The 17,794-nt window shown below is 52.3% G+C and overlaps 2 protein-coding genes across 2 annotated transcripts; both read left to right on the top strand.

Moving 5' to 3' along the window:
- The first annotated feature begins 1,126 nt into the window (after positions 1-1,126).
- On the top strand, positions 1,127-2,032 carry MRPL34 (mitochondrial ribosomal protein L34). Its single transcript, XM_074851862.1, has 2 exons — positions 1,127-1,215; positions 1,443-2,032. Exons 1-2 carry the CDS (start codon positions 1,172-1,174, stop codon positions 1,744-1,746), a joined length of 348 nt encoding a protein of 115 aa, XP_074707963.1. The 5' UTR covers positions 1,127-1,171; the 3' UTR covers positions 1,747-2,032.
- Positions 2,033-3,233: 1,201 nt separating this feature from the next.
- DDA1 (DET1 and DDB1 associated 1) lies at positions 3,234-16,309 on the top strand. The gene is made up of 5 exons (XM_074851863.1): positions 3,234-3,291; positions 7,650-7,730; positions 8,188-8,239; positions 8,557-8,618; positions 9,571-16,309. Exons 1-5 carry the CDS (start codon positions 3,289-3,291, stop codon positions 9,679-9,681), a joined length of 309 nt encoding a protein of 102 aa, XP_074707964.1. The 5' UTR covers positions 3,234-3,288; the 3' UTR covers positions 9,682-16,309.
- Positions 16,310-17,794: the final 1,485 nt, after the last annotated feature.

Here is a 17,794-nt window from a genome sequence, read left to right as displayed (position 1 = left end):
CTTTTACCGTTTTGTCGCCATTCTGATATTTGCAGCTTCCCAGAGGCCACGAGTGTGTCAGTGCCACGAGCGTGTCGGAGCTCAACACGGGTGACCACGCACTGAGAGCAGATCCCAGGGGCCAGGACAGGAGGACGAGCATAAAATCACGAATGTCTCTTGGGTTTATTTTCACAGCTGTGGGTTGGGGAGAGCTGGAATCGCATCCCCTCACCCCAACGGGCTGACTTCTGGCGGGAACACACCAAACCAGTACAGAAAAACCCCGGAGCTGGTGCCTGCTCTTGGCGGTACAGCTGGGCTTGACTCCAGCAAAGCAATCGGAAAGGATCCCTTCGATGTTCAGAGCAGACAGAGAGGATGACTGAGATCCTGCGGGTTACTGGTCGCTCACCCTCTGACCACCCAGCTGTCCCTCCTCATCTTCTTCTGCCTCTTCTTCCTCCTCCTGCACCTCATTTTTCTGCCTTGTAAAACACACATAATCACATTCACCTTCTCACGAATGGGTGGAGGCTGAACCTTTCTGTAGGTGCCTTGGCACATCCTACGCGATGCTGCTCTATCTACATATATATACACACGTTAGAGGATGAAGGTGATCAGAGAGTCTGGTCTCACCAGTTTACCCTCTGCCCAGTTGTGGTGCCCACTGGGGCTTCCAGAAATGGATGCCTGTGCTCCACACTGCTTGTTGTGACAATTTTGGGGGCAGCCGGAGCGCACCCCTCACGGGCAAGGAGGCCAGGCAGGGAGGGCCGCGGCGCAGGTCCCCGGTGGTGGCAGGGCCCTGGGCCTGGCCTGACCCTCCTGTCCCAGAGGGGCCCAAACGCCGGAGCTGCTGCCGGCAGAACCACCCTGGTGTGGAATAAATCAGCCTTTAGAGGCGGCTTTTGCTCCGTTAGCGGTTTGTGACAGGGACGAGACCCCCCGCCGTTGCAGGAGGCCTCGGCGCTTTGCAAGCCCGGGGGGCCCAGGCCGTGCCCCGCGGCCGTCGCCATGGTAACAGGCCCCGGCCATTCCACAGGACTACAAGACCCATCGGCCCTTGCGGCCCGCTCCCGCCAAACGCGCATGCGCATTCTCCGCCGGCCGTGATTGGCCGGGCGGAGAGAGCCAATAGGGAGCGGCGTTGTTGGGAGGACGGTGTTGTCAGGGCGGGCCGAGGGCGATGGCGGCGCTGGGCCGCCTCTGGCCGCGGGCTGTTGGCGGCAGGTAACGGCGGACACCGCCTGCTCGGGGAGGGCTGAGGGCGGGCGGGGTGTGGTGTTACCCCCGGGCGGGGCAGCGGGGGGGCGAGCGGGCCCCGGGCTGGGGGAGAGACGCGGCAGGGTCGGCCTCGTCCCTCATGGCTGCAGAAAAGCCCTTTATTTTCCTGTCAGTGGCAGCGCCAGCCTCTTTTTTCTCACCTCTCTTGTTTTTTTTTTTCTTTTTTCGTAAAGATTTTTTCTAATGCAGCAAGCTACAGCCTGGCCTTTCCAGCTCCGAACAGCTTCTGTCCTCTCAAGTTCCCTGGAGCTGCGTCTCAGAAGCCATTTTGCCTTCAAGCCTGCGGGTGCCTGCCCCGGCCCGGTGTCCTGCTGGAACCACCAGCAGATCCGCACAAAAGCGCGTGGAAACGAGTATCAGCCGAACAATCGCAAGCGCAAACGGACCCATGGCTGGATCAAGCGCATCAGCACGCCGGCCGGCATCGAGGTCATCCTCCGGCGGATGTTGAAGGGCAGGAAGTCTCTGAGCCACTGAGGGCTCTGCCTGCGAGGTCGGTTTTCTGTCGGGCGAGCCCAAATTGAGCCCTTAGAGCTGCTGCGGCTTTGGAGCGACCCAGCCTGAGCATCCGTGCTGAGGGAGACTGTGCTGAGCACAGTGTTAGGAGCATGTGAGGAATTGCAGTGGCTTGAGGGCGGCCTCCTGAAGGCTTTGTTTAATGGCTGCTCTTTAAATTGTAAAATTATTGCCACTTTGCGTGTGTGATTCAAAGATAAACTTGTGAAAACATGAGCTGTAATTAAAGCCCGGCACCTCGCCTTGAGCTTCCTGTGTGAAACTTAACAGGGGGAGGAGAGCTGGCTCGTTCACGGGGCTGCAGCTGCTGGGGAGCCCGCGGAAGGGTGGCACGAGACTGGAATTAGGGCTGAGGGTGGAGGGAACTGTGGGTTTAGTTTCCACCGGCCCCGTCAGTGGCGCCTCTGCCTGCTCCGCTCCTCCATCCAAGAAGGCCAATGGCATCCTGGCTTGTATCAGCACTAGCGTGGCCAGCAGGGACAGGGAAGGGATCTTACACCTGGACTCGGCACTGCTGAGGCCGCCCCTCGATGAGTGAGTTCAGTTTTGGGCCCCTCACTCCAAAAAGGCCATTGAATGACTCGAGCGTGTCCAGAGAAGGGCAACGGAGCTGGTGCAGGGTCTGGAGCACAGGTCTGATGGGGAGCGGCTGAGGGAACTGGGGGGGTTTAGTCTGGAGAAGAGGAGGCTGAGGGGAGACCTCATGGCCCTCTGCAACTCCCTGAAAGGAGGGTGCAGAGAGGGGGGAGGAGTCTCTTGAGCCAAGGACCCAGCGCCAGGACAAGAGGGAATGGGCTCAAGCTGCGCCAGGGCAGGGTCAGACTGGCTCTTAGGAAGGATTTCTTTGCAGAAGGGGCTGTTGGGCGTTGGAATGGGCTGCCCAGGGCAGGGGGGGAGTCCCCATCCCTGGAGGGGGTGAAGAGTCGGGTTGACCCAGCGCTGAGGGATCTGGTGGAGTTGGGAACGGTCAGGGTGAGGTTCATGGTTGGACTGGAGGAGCTTCAAGGGCTTTTCCAACCCAGATGATTCTGGGATTCTGTGATTCCATCCCCCTGAGGATGTCGGGGACCTGGGTCTTGGCTGCAGCTCTGGGCTGGGGGTGCAGGGGAGGAATTTCTATCTCCCGGCCCCTGTTGTCCCAGCGCTGCTAATTAACTGCCTCGCTCCTGCCGTAATGAGCGGCGCATTCACTAATGAGGGCCAAGGGTCATCGAGGCACGGACTACAGCTCCCAGCATGCCCCGCGGCCGGCGCTACATCCGGGTCTTCGCCCCCCCCAACCCCCGGCCCCCCTGGGGCCTTCCGAGCGGGCATTTCCTGCCTCAACCTAACCCCATGCTCCCCAGCGCCGCGCTGAGTGATGGGCGCGGCGCCCAATAGAAGACGAGAGCGGCGTGCCGAGGGCCAATGGAAAGGCGCGGGGCGGGCGGTGGAGGTAGTGGGTGGGTTGAGGCGCGGCGCTGGCGGGGGAGGGGTGGTTCCTCACGGCTGGTGGCGGCGAAGATGGTAGGTACCTCGCGCCCCCCGCCCGAAATGGCGGCGCCCCCGGCCCGGGGCCGCGAGGGGAGCGCGGCCCGTGGGCCCCCCGCCGCCGCTGCTCCGCCGGCCGCGCTCCGCTGCCCCACCCAGCCCACGGAGTGTGTGGGGGGGCCCGCGGCCGCCTCCGGCCCTGCAGGGCCCGCACCCTCCGGCGTCCCTGCCCGAGGCCTCGGCGGAGGCGGGAGGGCGGTGGGGTAGCGGGGGCCCTGGCCGAGGGCTGGGCACCCCGAGGTGGGTGCTGCCCCGCCCTCTGAGTCGGGGGGGTGCGGGGGCCCGGGGGTGTTGCGCGTCCCTAGCGACGGCAGTTGCGGGGGGGCCCCTACGCCCCGCGCCGGGGTTGTCCCGCACCCCAAGGGGTGGAGGGCTGTAGCACCCCAAGATGGCGGGGCTCCCCACCCCAGGGGCGGGAGGGTAAGGAAAGTAGGGACACGCTGAGCTGGAGTTGCACCCCTTCTCTTGGGGTGGGGGACGCCAGGCTGGGGGGTTCCCCCGTTACAGTATTTAGGGGGGGCTGTGATACTTCTGGGTACAGGGTATTCCCCACCACGGCTGCAGGGTGAGGGCTCCCCCGGGGTGTGGGGTTTTCCTCACCCTCAGGGATGGGGGGGCTGAGAGCAGTGGGGGCGTTCCCAGGGTGCAGGGCTCCACCAGTGGGGGGGGCAGAAGGGGGAAATCGGAGCACCTCCGAGGTGTGGGGTGCTCCCCCAACCCCAGGGCTGATGTGCACTAAGGGGGCCGGGGGTGTGTGGGGGTCGTTCAATCCTTTTTGTGCCATCTGAGCAGCACCAGACACTTGGTGTGGTGCCTGAGCCTTCAGCAGCGGCTGTCAGAGCCAAGAGGCTTCCAGCCTCCTTCCCTCCCTTTGTACCAGCGTAACAATTTTTGAAGAAAGAGGGTTTTCCTTCTGCCCCTCCACAAGCTGAGTAACTAGGGGAAAACCAGTGGTGTCCCAGTGGTTTCCATGTACAGGCGTACCGAGGCCGTTCCCAAGGCTGTGTTAGTGGTTTTCCTGTAACCCACGTCCACGTGTGTGTGCATCACGCTGGGACAGAGCCCTGCTTTCAGCATCTGTGTGCTGGGCCTCATCTTTCTGAGCGTTGTTACTGCAGTTCCTTTCAAAAGCTGGGAATGGGGCACGTATATATGTTTGTTTTTTTTTCACCTTTGTGCTTTTAGATGAGGACGCTTGTCTTCCTAGGGAGCTGAGCACCCTTGTTGATAGACACAGTAGATACATCTTATCTCTACCTCACTTCCCAAAGCGTAGAAGGAACCAGTGTTGTCTTCTGAGGTTGCATAATCGTGCTTGTTTGGTTGGTTTTTTGGGTTTGCCTTTCCCCAGAGGAAATGAGGCATCTGCTCGGTTTGGGTGCTGGTTTTTCCCTTCCACGCAGGACGTTCCATCAGCTTCGGTAGCTTGGCCGGGGTGTGCTTTCTTTGGTTAAAGAGTGGCAGAAGGCACGCAGGGGGAACGTTTCCTTATGTGACATTATACCGGAGGTATGACTCCGTGCGCCTTGTGCGATAGGTGTGTAAACACGGCACCGACCTACTGGGGCTTATTTACCTGCTGCCCTTGGGGCAGATAAGGATCATTGCACTTGGAGTATTGTCTAATTCTGAATATCCAGGAATGTGACTCCAGGCAGTTCCTCCCAGGGGGCCTTTTTGATATCAGCAGATGTCCGCTGAAATGTGCCTGTACGCAGCAGGGTTATCGTTATCGGAGGGATGGTCCGTGTCACGGACAACCAGACTTTTCAGTTGAACTGGTGATGAGCGTTTAACCCGCTGGCTGGAGGTTGGAGAAATGTCCCGTCTCACGTGCTCGGCTTGTTTTAGTGTCCCTGTTTTTCTGCTCTAGCTAAGTTAGGGCTGAGCAGTGGGCGCTGCTGGCGGGGCTGGAGCTGGTCGGCCCAAGCGACTGCTGGCCTGAGAAAAGGAAGGGTGGTGGCCAAGAGCCAGGGACGCTGGTGGCTGTTAGAGCTGAGCTCTCCAGGTGTTGTCTGAGCGTAGTAACCTTCCTGCTTGTGAGTCTGCACTTAGCTGGTACACATCCTGCTTCAGTTGTTTATGTTGTAGAGGGCGGGGAAAAAACCATGTTCACTGTTTAAATTGCGTTTTGACGGGTAGTTTTAACAGTATTTTTGCAATTTACTGGATGTAACTCAGCTGTAAAAGTGCGTTAAAAGACCGCGGAATCCCTGGTGAGAGCTGTGATCCCTCTTGTCCAGCCTCTTTCCAGGGAAACATGGGCTTTGCTAGGCCACATCCCTGGCTGGAAGGTAGGGAATAGTCTAGCGTGAGGAGCTTGGGGTGAGCTGTAGCTTATTGAAGAGGTACTTGAAGTTGTGTGCTCCTAAATGAGAGCAGTTATTTTCCATTCTTGTAAGTGGTAATAAAACCAAGTAGTTGTCAGGCTTTTGCTGCAATAAAAGAAATCAAGGACATGTCTGTGTCTTTCTGGATTGGGCTGGTGTAGCGGAGCAGGTTGCTTTGTCATAAAAAGCCTGCAAATTTAATGCAACAGGAAGGTGAGATGCTTTGAAATGTAACAGGATCTTTTTAAAGATCCTCAATCCTTCGAAACAGAGTAATATAATTAGTTTGCTAATCGGTGCCGACGGCGGAAGTTGGTGAGAACGGATCAACAGAGAAATCCATCGGGGCAGCCACGGGAAGTGGTGAAGGCGGGCCCGGCGCTTCTGGTACAGCAGAGCCGTGAGATCCTGCCGTGAGGCCTGAGCTCAGCCGTGGGGCGGGCGGTGGACTCTGTCCTGGAGAACTGGCGGCCGAAGGCAGGGAGGGCGCAGGGAAATGGCGTTGGGCCCGTGGGGGTTAAGACAGGCAAGAGAACCTTGCAGTTCGCTGTTTGAACCCAAGGCCGGTATTTTAACAAGATCATTTCTAAAAGCAGGCTGATGGGAAGGGTTGAATGTGGAAACTAGAATGTCAGTAGAGTTCTTAAGAACAAAAGTATGAATAATATTTTCTGGTTTGGCTAATTGTAGCTCTTTGTTTTGAATTAAAGAAGCAGTGTAAATAAAAATAATGGCTTCTATTTAAATGAAAACAACGTCTTCCAACTTTTGTAGCAGTAGTGGCCATTTATTTGTTGCTTCTAACACTGAAATTAAATAACTTCTCGTCTCCTGCTTTACTGTCCTTTTAAAATTGCTTATAAAGGAGGTGATGTATGGCCTGGAGTAGAACCCTTTAGTGTTCAGTTTAAGAGGCTTTGAATCGTTAAGCGAGTAGCGTTACGATACAGGTAGCTGGTCTGATGATTTAGAAGGGACAACCCGGGGACTCTCTCTCCGCTGCTCATCGCACACGTACGTCTTACATTTGTTACCCATCTTCTCTATACTTTAAAGACATTGCTGGGCATCTTCCTTTGTCTCTGCTGTGAGTAGAGGGGCTCCAACATGCTTTTAAGCTCTGTTTTCTCCTGACCCTGTCATATTCTCTTCCCACCCTCCTTTTTTCACTTTGGAGAAGGAAATTCCTGTTTCATGCTGCTGCGGCTTAATTAAACTGAGAGGGCTCTGCAGGGTTCCCACGGCTGTTTAGCAAATAGCTTTGCTGGCCTGTGATACCAACAAACAGTTTTGTTGTGAGTGGTGATCTAACTGCTTCCAGCAAGCCTTGGGATTATTTTTTTTGATGTACCAGTAGCCTTGATGTGTGTAGGGATGTGAGCCTTCAAAAGAAGGGGGGGAAAAAAAAAAAAAAAAGTTGGGCCAGGCTGATAAGCGAGTGATAAGGACTGGGCTTTTGAGGCCACGCAGGCTTGCTCTGCGGAACCAGCCTTGATCTATGACAAAGAATGTTAACTGGGAAAGCTAAAGAGCAACTGGTTTGATACGGTGTTGTATTCAAGGACTTCAGACGTCAGCATAGCCGTGGCAGAGCTCCGGGCGTGATGTCGTGGTTTGCGCTGGGGAGTTGCTGTGATTCCGGCCCGCTCCTCAGCGGGGCTGGTGTCTGGTGCGGATCTTCCTCCTGTCAGAGCTCACCCACTCGCACACGTACCTCTTTTTAATCATCTATATGCCAAAAGATATTTCATTAGCAGCTTCCTAACTGAATTAGTGAACTTTGAGGGTATAATGAGCCTAATGCAGAAGCTGGGGGCTGGCTTACTTCACAAAACCAGTTCGGGGCATGTGTCGGTATCCGGGGCCTGGCAGCATCCTTCAGTCCCTGCAGTTATTTATCTTAACGACCCGAGCGACTCCTTCGAGAATCAGCACAAAGCGAACAGCCCGAATATCACTCACTTTCCTCACCTACTTCTTTGTTTGTATTCTGTGTCTTTTTAGGCAGATTTTTTGAAAGGATTACCCGTCTACAACAAAAGCAACTTCAGCAGATTCCATGCGGATTCTGTATGTAAAGCATCAGTAAGTATTGCCACATCCTGGTGCTTTGGGGGAAGGTTTTCTTGCACGGCTCAAAGGATGCTGGAGCGAAATAAACTTGAAATGAGTATTTTGTTTCTTAAAAAACGTGTGTGATCACAGCTGATAGTTCATGAGTTGAGATTGGCAAGGAAAACTTCCTGCCTGCTTTGGTGAGGAATGTGTCCTCGCATCAGCCAAACCACATCTGTGGTGCTTCCTTTCTATATACATTCTTTAATAGTAGTCTCATGTCCTGAAAAACATGCAAAAAATGGACCTCCTTATTTATATGTCTGTTTTAAAAAATGATAGCTGCACAGTGTCATGTAACAGGGCAGAACACCACCAGGCATTTGTAGCCTGTGTTAGAGGGGCCTTTTGGTTAGTTTGGCTGTGCTTGGGTTAAAAATCACCTTTTTGCTGTCTTTGTTCTGTAAGTGTTCTAATTCTCCTACAGAATAGAAGACCATCGGTATATCTTCCCACGAGAGAATATCCATCTGAACAAAGTGAGTCTGTCCTCCTAAAGTTTGAGTTTTTTAAAAACTTTATCCTGTTCTAATATTAAAAATCCGGTGTACGCGTGATCTCCCTCATTTTAAACTTCAGATATGGTGATGTTATTGAACTGTCGCCGCAGTGATTAGCAGTGTGTGTCTAGTTGGGTTTTTTTGTGCTTTTCCTCTATCTTTATTGTTCCTGCATACTGTCCTTTCATTAAAAGGGACCGTGCTTGGTATGTGAAGGAACGTGGCGATTACTGCACCAGTTTAAGAGTCATCTTTAAAATGACCTCAGTATGTTTCTTTTTTTTTTTTTTTGGCAGTTATAGTAACAGAAAAGACAAATATACTTTTGCGTTATCTACATCAGCAGTGGGACAAAAAGGTATGGTTGTGTTTTCTTAATATTAACATTTTGTCTTGATTTGCTGACTTGGGCTAAATGAGCTGAATATTTATCACAGTCAAAATACTGATGATTAATAAAAAGACAGTGCAAGGAGGCTCTGTCTCTGCACAATACTTTAAAAAAACCCCAAATTTTTCTTCGCTTTCAATGTGAGGGACATTAACTCAATGTTTAGTCTAGAGCTTGGGAGTCTGCAGTTACATCTCCCAGTTACTGCCGTTTTCCTTTGTGACCGTGGCAAATTGGTCCCTCTGTGCCTCAGCATCTACTTTACAGCTGGGGTAAAGCTGCTCTCGCCTCCCAGGACTGTTAGGAGAAGACAGATGAGCTTGTGCAGAGTGTGAGTGCCCTAAGGAGGCTGTGTAAGTACCTTGGGTACAAAATCTGAGCTCTCAGATGAGGAGTATAACAAAAATGAGCGTGCTCTGGCTGGCGTTTGAGACTGGGATAGCTGGGTTGGGAGTACTGGGAGCAAGGCGGTGACTCGGGAGGGGAGATGTCGAAGCTGTGAGTGAGTCATGGGCAGAGCAGAGGTTGCGCAAGAACGTGGAGAGGGGTAAAACTGTAAGGAACCTTGAAGCCGAAAAAAAAGTATTTGTATGTGACAGAAGGCTTTGGGAGATTTTGATAAGTTCAGGGACTGACTCAGAGCAGTGGGAAAGAGGCTCTTACTCATGTTTATGCAATATTTGAGATCTATAAATAAAAGGTGCTGAGATCAGTGGTGGTTTAGTCCCACCCTCAAATTTGAAGAACAATCTAGAAGGAGCAGCTTTCGGCTTTGGGCAAAATCCTTTGCAGTGTTTGTTCCAGTGTGTTAGTTACGTCTTTGCATCCAAAAACTTGTACAAATAAAAACTTGTTCTACTGATACTCTCTTCCACTAAGGCTTTGGAGAGTTTCACTGTGGGTTTCTCTGTCCCAACAGAATGCAGCAAAGAAGAGAGATCAAGAGCAAGTGGAAATAGAAGGTGAGAATTCGGCGCCGCCACGGAAAATCGCTCGGACAGACAGCCAGGATATGAACGAGGACACTTAAACTCTTGGCTTCCTCCTCTACTACTTTGCAGGCGCTTCCTGTTTTGTCTCAAAGTGTGTAAATTTTGCCCCTTGCCCCCATCTCTCACCCCTCCACTACACAGCCCAAACCACTTCTGACTTCATAGGAGCCAATGTATTTATTTTTTTTTTTTCTCTCCATTTTTTATTTATGCCGTAAAACTTACGGAGCAGTGGTGGAACAATTCAGTAAATGACGTAGTATAACCTTAGTTCCTCCTTTCTAAAAATATACACTGTCACTTTCACAGGTTTTGTTGAATCTGTTACCTAATCCACCAGGTCTAGCTGTGGGAGCCTGGGTAGGAGACGTGGGTTATTACCGAACCCTCCAGTGGTAGAGGCTTTCCGATTCGCGTACCTGCTGACATATTACAAGTGGTTAACTCTTCGGATGTGCCCAGTCCAGCCAGAAGTGTGGGACCTCACTATTTTTCACAAGTATTCTGAAACTGGCCCTGCACTAAAAAAAAAAAAAAAAAAAAAAAAAAAAGTTCATGGGTGTCATTTAGGGTTATGTTGGTCTTAGCAAACGTGTTGTCAACCTGATCTATCAGTTGTGTTCTTGTGGCCTGCTCTGCGAGGGCCGCGGCCGTTGGGCAGCGTACATTATCTCATGCATCAGTGGTCATGGAGAATTCAAGTGAAAGGTGTGTTGCTTTTGTTGCTCTTAAATTCTAAACCGTCTCTTGGTCTTGAACGGACTGATGTGTGCAACTTCTCCGCTGGAATAAAAGGATACTCTTAGCCTGTTCTGAGTATTTGGTCAACAGCGTGTTTAAGCAGCAGCTGGTGGAGTGGAGGTGGGGAGGCACCCGCAGGCAGCGCTTGGCTGGACGAGGCTGGGAGCGCCTCGGCATCTCTGTCCCAACTGCCGCCTCTGAATAATGGTACGTTGTCTTTTCCTGTGATCTCGGCACGTCTGGAATGGAGTCCAGGACTCGGAGTTGATCAAAATGTGAGCTTCCATGGTCTCTGATGAAGACCAATCTCTTTTGGACTGTGACAGTTCAGTGCCTGTTGCCTGTAACCCTTCACTGACTCTTTGATAAGAGCCAAAATGGAGACCTGCAAGTCGTCCGGGTGGATTCAGAGGTTCAGAGACTAAAAGGAAACGAGCGTCGTCACCTGAAGGGGTCAGGAAAGGTGTAGTTTAGTTATGATGTCTTGTCTGCTTTAACGTAAGAAGCTGACTTCACACTGTGTTAGTTTAAATTGTTGCATTTATAGCTGTGTTTTCTCCTCGTGGACAAATCCTAAACACCAAGAAATTGCACGAACGTTTTTTTTTCTAGAGATTCTGGATAAGCCTCGTTCGGAGTGGCTGCAGTGGCCATGAGCTTTGAGGGTTTCTGCTGCCCCCTTCACCAACTTTGAGGGCTTCTGTGTCCCCCCCGTCCAGCCGGGGGCTGCCACGCGTTCAGGTTTGGGGGTGAAGGGAGGTAAAGTGTCGCTGACGACCGTGTGTTGCAAGGCAGAACCTTAGGAAGAACAGGGCACAGCTCACGTTGCAATTTTAAATGTACATTAGGCACCAAGTTTCTGATGCAGTGAGTGAATTTAACTTAACACTGAGTAGTTTAGAACTTTGTATCTGCCTCAAAAAACGTTACCTTTTGGCTATGGCAGTAACCTCCAAATCACTGGAATGTCGATGAAAATGCCAACTGTGTTGGTGAAGATAAAATAGACGTCGGTTTCCGTGTGATTTACTGGCGATTGCAAGAGGACTCCTCCCCGAGTTACGCTGTCAAAAAAGTGCTTTTGTGCAAAGTGCAAGACGTTGCCTGAAGACGCTGCGTTAGCATCCGGCCTCGCAAGGATTATCTGAAGCTGAAACTGAAGAATCCTTTCAAGAGCTGTGAGACACCAAAAGAGGAAACGGACGTGCAGCTGGTGGTAAAGTGTGACCAATTTGTGTGTTTAGCAAAGCTTGAGAGCTGCAGCCTTGCAGTAATGTTTGTACAGTGCTTTAAAGTTGTAAAATGCTGTATAATTCTTGATTGATATGGCAAGGTTTGAGCTTTGCTGACTTCTCTGCTAGACAGAGTGATGTACTATTAAAGAGAGTTGGCAGTTCCTTCCTGTTGTAAACCCCCGTCTTTGTTCCCTCCGTGTCTTTAAAAACGATCTTGTTGCTTATGGGAGCCTTTGGACTATTTCAGGTATTTTTAGGAGGTAAAAGAAAGTTGCCTTTTTAAGGTAGTTCTGAAGTGATGGAGAAACAACCCCTCAGAGGGACGTGACTTGAAGTGTCTCTGGTGGTTTTCGCCTTGGTGGCTGTGCAGCAGCAGTGTGGATTTCTGATACCCACAGGGAGTCTTTGTACACCCCGTCGATCTGAAGCGAGCGCTCGCTCCCTCCCTCCTCCTCCGGCTCCCTTTCCGTGCTGCTCCCGGCTCGAGTGCTCTCCTCAGGCTACGCACTTCGACCCTATAGTCACGTCTGTTTAACGCGTGGTAAGTGTCTCGGGTTTGAATGTTGCATGGAAGATCTTAACTTGCCTAACTGTGACTTCCTGGTGCCTTAGTGCATTGAAAACAACAACAACAAAATGTTTGAAAAAACAAACCCTGGGTTTTTGCTGACCACACTGTTTGTATAATACTGAGCTCCTCTGACTTCCAACTCTTGTTACAAAGTGACTGAGATTTAGTGACCCTCAGGGGGTTTTTGTATATGTCTGCATAGTGGTATTTTTATCGTTTCTGTTACCAATGTATACTAAAGGTTTGGGTTTTTTAATGAAAACTTTGCGATACTTGTCAGAGATCAGAATTTTGGGTTGGTTTTTTTTTAGTTGAATAGTGCATCTTTTCTCAAAAGTCAAAGCAGCAGAAACGTGTTTCTTGACACCGAGGGACGATGAGTCCGTCTAGGAGCAGCCCCTTCCCTCGCAGCGTCCTGTTGGCAGGCGTCTGTCCTGCCCTGAACGGCGCCGGAGCTTGTCCCCAGCGTGAGCAGTCAGGTGTGTGCTGGGTGAGTTTAGAATATGAAAAACTTCGGCGCTGCCTTTTTCTAACGTAAAAATACACTAGTGACTGATGGGCAGGGAAACTACAGTTTTGTTTAGGTTAATTCTTGATACGATCACTTTTTTAGGGGACAAATAGTTCAAAAGAAAAGATGTAAGAGTTAGAGGTGGGAAAATGTTGAGAGAAAGGCCAGACTTGCCCACAGTGTGTGACTTCCCAGCTGAGGGGACAGGGCACTGTCCGGGCAGCAGCGTCTGTGCGTGTTTGTGCTGGTGGTTCGCTCCTGGAGGTCGCTGGGTCAGTTTGTGTGTCAGAGTGTCTCCAGGCGGGTCACGGTGGCACGTTCAGCTTTCGGGGTGTTTCCTGCTTCTGGCCTTGGGAGTTTTTCAGGACCCTAACGATGCCCTGAGCAACCTGCTCTGCGTTCGGCATCACCCGTGCTTTGAGCAGGAGGCCGGAGGTGACTTCCCGGGGTCCTTTCCGAGCAGAAAACACCGAGAAGTGGCAAAATGCAGCAGAACCCGAGGCTGGAAGGTTTGGCTTTGTACAAAGCTGGCAAGCAGTGGAAGATGTAGCAAAGCTGAGGGAGTTTGCAAGCATGTGCGAAAGGTTTTTTTGACAAGCCCTGAAACCACGTTGTGCTACGAAGGAGGGCGAGCGGCAGGACGGGGAACCAGACCGGGAGGGGGGGACGGGAGCTGCTCAGCTCCCTGTCGGCCGCACGCTGCGGCTCAGCCTGGACCCAGTCGTGGGTCTAAACTCCACCGCAGACGTATTTAAGGTGGGCAGAAGTTTTTAGATGTATTTTGCTAACAGGGTGCGTTTAGATGCATTTCACTGTAGGAGGACAGGCTTTTAGAATCATTTAGATACGTTAGATCTGATTTAAAAAAAAAAACCAACTTGTTTTCTTAGCCTTGGCAAGACATGAAGCACCAGCAGTGTTCTGGTTTGGGTGTGTGGGATGCGTGTCCCAGCGACTGTTGGTTGCTGAGCCGGGTTGGGATGAATCCCAAGGACACGTTTAACCCGACCGCTGGTTTCTGTGTTCCTGGTAAACGTGCCAAGTGGTTCGTGGACTCCACGTCCGCGCGGGTGGTTGGGGTTTTACCGACAGCCCTGTGAGGGGAAGGCTGGAGTGGGATCAGCTGGGAAATGGGTTTCCTTCCCTCCCTGGTGTGTGCCTTATGCAGCAGTTCAGTTGTCGATGTTCGGACTCTTTCCTGTGAGGCAAATTCTGAACATGCCGGACATCAATCCTCGCATTTTCACTCCGTAGTTACAGCAGGTGTAACTTCAAAGCTTTAGTTTTTGGTGAGCTCCTTGACACTGGCCTTAAGGTCAAAGACTAAGCAGGAGTCTTGGATTTTTTCTAACACTGCAGCTATCAGCTCTGTTACCACTTACCGTTTCCTGGCTTGTCTGTATACCACTTGCTTCATTTTTTGGTTTTATTATTTTTTTTTTAAAAGACCTGCGTATCTATAGTAGGAAAATTGATTTGTTTTCCTGGATTAATGACATCAGCCTAGCAGCAGAGGAATTGTGCGACACACTGACCGTGACCAGAGGGGTTCCAGCTGATCTCTCCGTGTCAGGTTTTGTCTTAGATTTTTTTTTTTTTTTTTGATGTGTAACAGAGAGTGGGAAATCCTTTTCTTTAAAGAAGAGAGGGTTGCACTTACCTGGGAGCAGCTCAGGGTATTTTTGGGAGCAGTGCAGAGGATGTGCTGGCAGCTGTGCCCAGAAGGGGTTATTGCATCACGGCTCTGGGGAGGCAGGGACTGACCTTCGTGCCGCGCTGACGGCGCTTTCGCGTTTCTCTGCCGCTGGTTCGCGACGTCCGTGCCCTGAGAGCGGAGAGTGCGGCCCTGGGCTCTCGTCTGACAGCAGATCTGGGATGTTTGCTGCTAGTGAGCACCCTAAAAAGGCTGAGTCAGCAGGCTCTCCAGGTGGACGGGCTACTTCTGGGTGTAGTGGTTGCGTCCAGCCTACGCCAACTGACTTGCTGTCGCAGCATCGGGTTGCGGAGCTCGTCCTGAAACGCGTGCGCTGGCAGCTGAGTTACGTTTTACGTAAAAGACGTGTGTCATCTTGAGAGGTCAGTGTCAGGGAGGAGATGGGACTCCTAGAACCCCATCTTTTTTTAACTACTGGGAAAAAAAAACATCTTATGGATATCGAAAAGGCTAAACCTGGCCTGCAGGGAAGAACATCTTTGTAACTGAAACAAGGGAATGAAATCCCACCTTTCGCATTCTCCTTAACACTGAGATTCTGTTTTTAAAGGCAAAACTTTTCTAGTGTGTCCCCAAATAGGAAGAACTAAGGCTCCCTACGTGTGTGATTTTAGAATTGGGTTGTCCTAGGAATTAAAGAAAAGTCTTATTGACGGTCTTAATGCTTTTTCGAGGAGTCTGTGTGGTTTTAACCTTTGTGGTAGAGTTCCAAGTTCTGCTGATGTAAAACCCAAAAGTGAGTATCCAGCTGGCGCGATCGAAGGGCAGCACTGGTAAAACTTGACTCGATTTCAAATCAGGATGTTTTTCAGATGGCCGGGTGGCGTGGGGGGGAGCGGGCACGCGTGTGGGCCAGCGTTTGCCGCTGCGGTTGCAGAGGTTTTTCCTCTGATCGTCGGCCACTCTCGTGCCCCTTCCCCTCCGCAGCCCCGTGGGAAAGCGGAGCTGCCTCGCCGCCGCCTCACGCGCCGTGAGGACGGTGACTCCTGCTCTTTGTGCTCCGACTCTGCTTTTCATTTCCTCGCCTTCGTGACCGAACCAGACTTTCTTTGGCTAGTGACTAGCAGCGACGTTTCTCTTTGCCTCATTGCTACCAGCTCCTTAAACATCCCCAGGTCCCAGTGACTCGCGGCGCTGCAACCCCTGGGATGTTGCTGTTAAACACCCACAGGCCTTTTATTTTTTTGTTTTGAGAGACACGATAGTGAACAGTCGAACGGGTCAGATCCTCTCCCCTGCTTTTCTGAGCAGCGCGAGGGGCTGGGGAGCAGCGGCGTGAGGTGGTGGGGAGCAGGACGAGTTGTCTGCTTTGTCGCTGACCGCCGGCTCCCGGGGCCGCGGGATGACTAATCACTGACTGTAAACCAGCCCCAAATGGGAACGGACGGTCAGAGCTGAGTCACCGCCTTGTCCTGCTACAGTCGTGCCGATTTCCAACCGCGTTCATTTCTTATTAATCAGCGCAGAGTGTGCCATTAACGAGCTCTGTCGGGTATTTTTAGTTAACCCACCGCGTCCTCGGCCGGTCGCGCCTCGGGGCTGAGCCTCTGAGCGCAGCTCGGAGCTTTCTGTCGGCGGCGGCTGCTTTGAACCCCTCCGGCCATCCCAGGCTGGTTTTTGCAACTCAACGTCGAGCTTGTGAGTCTGTGTTACTTCCAACCTGTCTCTGCAACTTGAATTTTCCTTTGAATTTGCAAAAATTAATTGTCTTGTGGGGCGGGGAGAAGGTGGTTTTTCCTGCGAGCTGCGTGTCAGCAGAGGGGCTGCCCTCGTGGAGTGACTGTAAATACACTGTTAGTCGAATGTCACGGCCATTGGATTTTTTTTTTTGCATTTATTTTTAAACTATTCCATGTTTGATACTGTGTATAATAAATTTGCAGAATTTAGAGGATTACACCTTTCTTCATTTTTCCTCCACCTGACGATACGCGCGCGAGCCGCCGTGTGGCTGCTGAGGGCGCTTTGCGCCGCTGGGGCTTGTCCTGTGTCCCTGGGTGGAAGGGTGACAGCGTCCCCAATGTCCCCAACGTCCCCAACGTCCCCTTCCACCTTCCGCAGCGACAGGAGACCCACGACTTGTCCCCTCAGCAGATGCGCTCCGCGGGTAATAATTTAGCCCACGCTTCAGGCTTGTTGAAATATATTTTTATTGCATTTCTGCTGGTTTTACAAAAATATGACAAAATAAATTAAAAAGAAATAAATAACCCCCTTCATTTCTTTTAATTTCCAAAGAAATAAAACACAGAGAGGAAAAAAAAACAAACCAAGACAAAAAAACAACTAAACCAACCTAACTCTTCCCTCCTTTGTACAGTAACTGCCCCGAAGAGTGAGATACCAGACAGGCGGCCGCTTGTAGAAATAATTTGTATAGAGAAATGTTTAAAAATGCCCTGGACTGCGGGGTCCTGGCGGCAGCGGGACCCTGCCCTCCCCTCTGCCGAGCGGTGCAGGGGTGGATGGTCCCAGCACTGTCACTCTCGGGAGGGAAATGGGATAAAAGAAACTCCGTGTTCCTCCGGAGCAGAGAAAGAAAATGAAACGTGGGAAGGGAGAGCGCTCTGCGCCTCTGCCTCATCTCGGGCTGCGGGCAGGGAGGCCTGGGGGGAGCTGGGGGCTCTGGTGGGGTGCCAAGCCCGGGCAGGGGTGGGTGTTTTGGGTCCCCCAGTCCCCCCAGTCGGGCCGGGGTCTTTTCTCCCGCCATCGTTTAACCGCAGTGCCGGTCGTGCTGGGTTGCCGGGGGTTCGTGTTGCCCCAGTTTCCCAGCGCCACCCAGCCCAGCGCTCCCTTTTATTTCCCTGGCTGCGCCCCAGAAATCTCTCCCGCATCCTCCGCTCCTTGCGCACCCAGGAGGGTGAGGGGGAGACCCGTGTGCCCGGGGAGGTGCTGTGGGGAGCCAGCCCTGGCCCTGCGCTCCTGGGGGCAGCGGAGCTTGGGGTTGGCCCCAGATTTTGGCCCCGCAGCGGGGGGGTGGGGGGACGATGTCCTTGACCCCGCAGAGCATCTCCCTGCCTGCGCTGGGCCATGGGCAGCATCTCAGCTCCTGCGCTGGCAGCACGCGTGAGCGGAGCAGCAGATAAACCCTTCACCCTCTCCTGCCCTTATTGCTGTATAAAATGGCTTGATTGGGACCAAAAAAAAAAAAAAATTGACGCGATGTGTAGAAAGAGACGGTGGTGGTGGGGGGGAAACAACCTGACGTTTTCTACAGCCCAGGCCTTGGGGAGAGTGGGGTGCACAGCCCCCGTGTCACCGCCCGGGCCTGGACCAGGCACAGTGATGGGGCGGCTGCCTGGGTGTCCCCCCGGCTCCCGGCAGCGCCCCCCCAGCTCCCAGCAGCCCCCCACCTCTCCCCCGCTTGCTTTGGAAATGG

The sequence above is a fragment of the Strix uralensis genome, chromosome 27 (genome assembly GCF_047716275.1).
Source record: "Strix uralensis isolate ZFMK-TIS-50842 chromosome 27, bStrUra1, whole genome shotgun sequence".
NCBI lineage: Eukaryota > Metazoa > Chordata > Aves > Strigiformes > Strigidae > Strix > Strix uralensis.
The sequence above is the reverse complement of the archived record's forward strand: the minus strand, read 5'-3'. Positions and strand labels throughout refer to the sequence as shown.